At 40.5% G+C, this 4009-nt stretch overlaps 1 protein-coding gene across 1 annotated transcript in view; it reads right to left on the bottom strand.

Moving 5' to 3' along the window:
• carmil2 (capping protein regulator and myosin 1 linker 2) overlaps positions 1–2696 on the bottom strand; it is a 54709-nt gene extending 52013 nt beyond the window's left edge. Inside the window, 1 exon segment of the mRNA XM_034141312.1 lies at positions 2418–2696. Within this exon segment, the coding sequence (XP_033997203.1) occupies positions 2418–2445 (28 nt within the window). The 5' untranslated portion in view covers positions 2446–2696.
• Between the last annotated feature and the right edge of the window lie 1313 nt (positions 2697–4009).

Consider the following 4009-nt stretch of genomic DNA (forward strand, 5'->3'; position numbering starts at 1 on the left):
TTAGCCGAGACCGGCGGAAAGTTTGTCTCAAAACTCCGTGTGTGTAAAAAGACGATCCACAAGCAGAGATTTGAGATCCACAAGCAGAGATTTGAGATCCACAAGCAGAGATTTCAGATCCATGAGCGCATTTTTGGTTGACAAATACAAAATGGATTCACAAATGCCTGATCGAAAGTTGTCAATGTTAAAGAGATATTCACAGATCTTTTTTTTATTTGTAAAAATATTTAGCGCATTTGCAGATCCGTTTTACATTTGCAAATTTATTTGTGAGTTTGCAAATCTTTTAAATGCATTTGTGGATGGTGTTTTACATTTACAAATCACATATTTACACACATTATTTTTATGTTCACACAAATAATTATGAGACATATCTAAGCCCATAGCTGGGAACCACGTGTGGTTTATGTTTTTTTTTCTTGGCAGGGAGGTCCTTAGTGATTTCTCGAGTGTCCATTGGTCGTTTCAGACCATCATGGCTGCCGGCCGAGATTTCCTTGACGGACACACGAATCGACCAATCCTACACAGTGTAACGCCGAGTCAAGCTGCTTTGAGCGGCCATATTGGCTCAGCCCTGGTTACAGTCTCACAGGAGGTAGGCTACCGGTGGAAAGCTAAACTTCCAGCGATTCCGCGGATATCTGAATCATATTTCTACTCCGTATAATCGAAAATATATCTCGCCGGCGCGTCCACCGACTCCAGAGGGTTTAAAGGCCCGGACACACCAATCTGACAACAAAGAACTGACACAGACCGACCCCGACTGTTGCGTCGCCTCGCGTCTCTGCGTTTTGGCCATGTGTCGCACTGGAACACACCACAAAGACTTCAGCCAGCGGCCAAGTCTCTACAGAACGGCGTACGAACTGCGCATAACTCTCCTTACCAGCAGGCGGCGGTAGTGTGTATTCGTCATTCAAAAGAGGCAACAACCGGAAGACAGACTGCGTGATACACCGAGAGAAGAAGAACGGACTGCGTGATATAAACAAACAACAAATAGCGTGTGCGTTCCATTTTCACTCTACAGCGAGAAGCTCATGGGGCTTTCCCGAACCTGTGTCGAGAGCTGGAGTTAAATGAAATCTCAGATTTGCCTTCTTAATAGTTTGTTTGGGTCCCTCACTTCCGTTTCGCTTCTCATGCACTGATTCGCTAAGCTGAACAGCCAATCAGAGTGATTTCTTTTGCCGACTGCCCGCCGGGGTTTTCGGCCGAAAAGGTGTCGGCATGGCTGAAAAGACCCGACGGTGCGGGACACACCAATCTGAGTAGGGCGTGCCGACGCTCATCGTCGGCCTGACGCCCACCGACGCCGATAATCGGCCTGGTGTGTCCGTGCCTTTAAACACCCTCCTTACGTTGTGGAAACCTTACCTTCCCATAATAACAATAACAATAACATTTCAACTAGAGGTGTAAGCAATTTGTTTTGAAATATTTAATACAGATCAATTGGAAGACCATCTGGTGTGCCCAATCTCTCGTCTCGCTCTAGATCTTCTTTATGTTCCCTTTGGATCATTGATAGTGAATCTAAGAATCTATTCATGTTTCGTACATTAGTTTCATTTTTTATATTATAAAGATCTTTATAGTAGTCACTAAATGCATCATTAATTTCTGTAGGATCCACAACAATCCGACCATTGTCATTGTTAGTGATGTTTTGGTTTCTAGTTGTTTAATCTGCCATGCTAGTGGCTAATGCCTGATTTATCAGCTTGTTCATAGAAAGTTAGTTTGAGTCTTAAAAGACTATAGGCAGCCCTAAAAGCTGACAGTTGATCATATTCAGCTCTCAAAATTAGTAACTCACTTTCCAGTTGAGGATTACTTTTCTCAAAGACTTCTTCCTGAAGAGTTTTTGTTTTGTTTGCCAATCTTAATCTCTCCTCTCGTATCTTTGACCCTGTATAACTAATGATTATGTCTTCTCAGGAAAGCGTTAAAAGCTTCCCATCTCGTACAGGCAGAGGTTTGTTTAGTATTTATTTAAAAGAACTCGTCGATCTGTCCTCCTATATATTTTACGAATTCTTCATCTTGCAGCCATGTATTGCACCACATTTGTGTACGCAATTCTGAGGAAATCAAAAAGTAATCTATTCGAGATAATTTCTTGAATGTGTTAGAATAACAGGAATACCTTTTGCAAGTGGTTTCAATTCTCTCCATATATCTAATAGCTTTAATTCTTTAATTCAACAATGTATAATCTATATATCTGTTGAGATGTACTGTATATATTAAGTTGTTTATTATATGTTTAACTTGTGTGTAATGTCTGTTAACAAGCTGCGGGGACAAAATAATGTCCTATTGTGTAATAAATAATAATAATAATAAAGTATATCAAATCTACTCTAAGTAAAGATCATTGATGTAAAGTTGGCTCATCTTACCTTTCAGGTTCTGAGAGACGGAGTCCATCCTGTAGAGACTTTAATGAGACAATAGCATTATTATAAAGAAATGCACCAACAAGTCAAGATGAGATCGCCTCCAAGATAAGTAAACTAGTGAAAACTCCTCAGGCTGATTCTACAGAACATGATCTTCACTAGAGGAAGACATATTGGAGGGAAACATATCTGTAAATTAAAAAAAATCTGATCTGAATAAAACAATCAGAAAAACAGTGTCACATCCAGCGTCAGCTGAGGAGTGGAGACAAGAGGAGGAAGGTGTTAGTACACACACGCGCGCGCACGCGCACACGCACACGCACACGCACACACACACACACACACACACACACACACAGAAACCACCAGCACTACCGTTTTACAGATGCACTGACAACCCATTTTCTTTTTCCACCCCTGCTTGCACACATCAGCTCTCCTTGCTTGCACAGTTTCTGCACACACACTTCCTGTTCCATGCTGTGAGTCACTGTTGTCGTGAAGGTAGAGATGACTGAAGGTGTCAGAAGCCTCCAACCTGTCTGCAGTTTCACTTCAAACTGTCAACACACTGAATGCTTTATGGGGATACACAGATATTAATTAATTACAGGAGTTAAAGAAGAACCGTATTTCAGAAAATCATAGAAGACCAACAGCTTCTGTTTATATGCGGGGCTGTTTCTAACCACCAGGGGGTACCAAACCTGCATTCAAACACAAATCGTGTACCACAATCTTTCAAATTTGTATTTGAGTAAAGATTATCTTTGAGGTGTTGAAAAGTATAAAGAAGACTGAAAGAAAATGTGTTCACTTTGTACAAGGGCCTAGGCATATTTATCTAATAATCACTTACAATGTACTTTTCTTATTGGATGTTGTCTGTGAATCTGAGTTTAACACGCATTAGTTGGATTCATGACAGAAGAACTAGTTAAGAAGTCAATCATGGTCCAGTGTGCAACCTAACAAGTGTGATGGAGTTTGAAGCCCTCAGAGTATATTTACACTGAGCTAAAAGCTTTGACCTGAGGAGTTAGGAAACTGGATTAATTCAATTCCAGTTATTTTCAGAACAGTCTTGACTCACATATATCAGTGATTATGGGACTTTTTCTATCCCAAAATTAAACAAAGGGTGGGTCCCCCAGGGTTTTTACACTGCCAAACGTGGAATCTACAACCTAAATTAACACGTTTTTTAATCAGTCTGTTTAATGAAGGACCACACATTTGAGTGATATTTACCTCCACCTGTTCCTGAACTCTGTTCAGGGGAATCTGTTGCGCCTGAAATGACAGCTGACGGTAGGAGAGAGAACAGATTGAAAATCTGAAAGCAGCATGATGAATGGGTATTGAGATGAAAGTAAAAAATGGACGCCCATACTCTGTTGATTAGATGCAGCTGGAGAATAAGAGAAATGAATGAATGTAAAGGTAGTCTCCCTTATTGAACATTTAGCTTCATACAATAGATGACACTGCCTCCATCCCTATGGTCTATATACAAACAGAAAACATATAGGATAAGATCAGAGCCATTGTGTGCTATTACTAGTATGAATAAAAACAGTGATGCGGCA

The sequence above is a fragment of the Trematomus bernacchii genome, unplaced genomic scaffold (assembly GCF_902827165.1).
Source record: "Trematomus bernacchii unplaced genomic scaffold, fTreBer1.1, whole genome shotgun sequence".
NCBI lineage: Eukaryota > Metazoa > Chordata > Actinopteri > Perciformes > Nototheniidae > Trematomus > Trematomus bernacchii.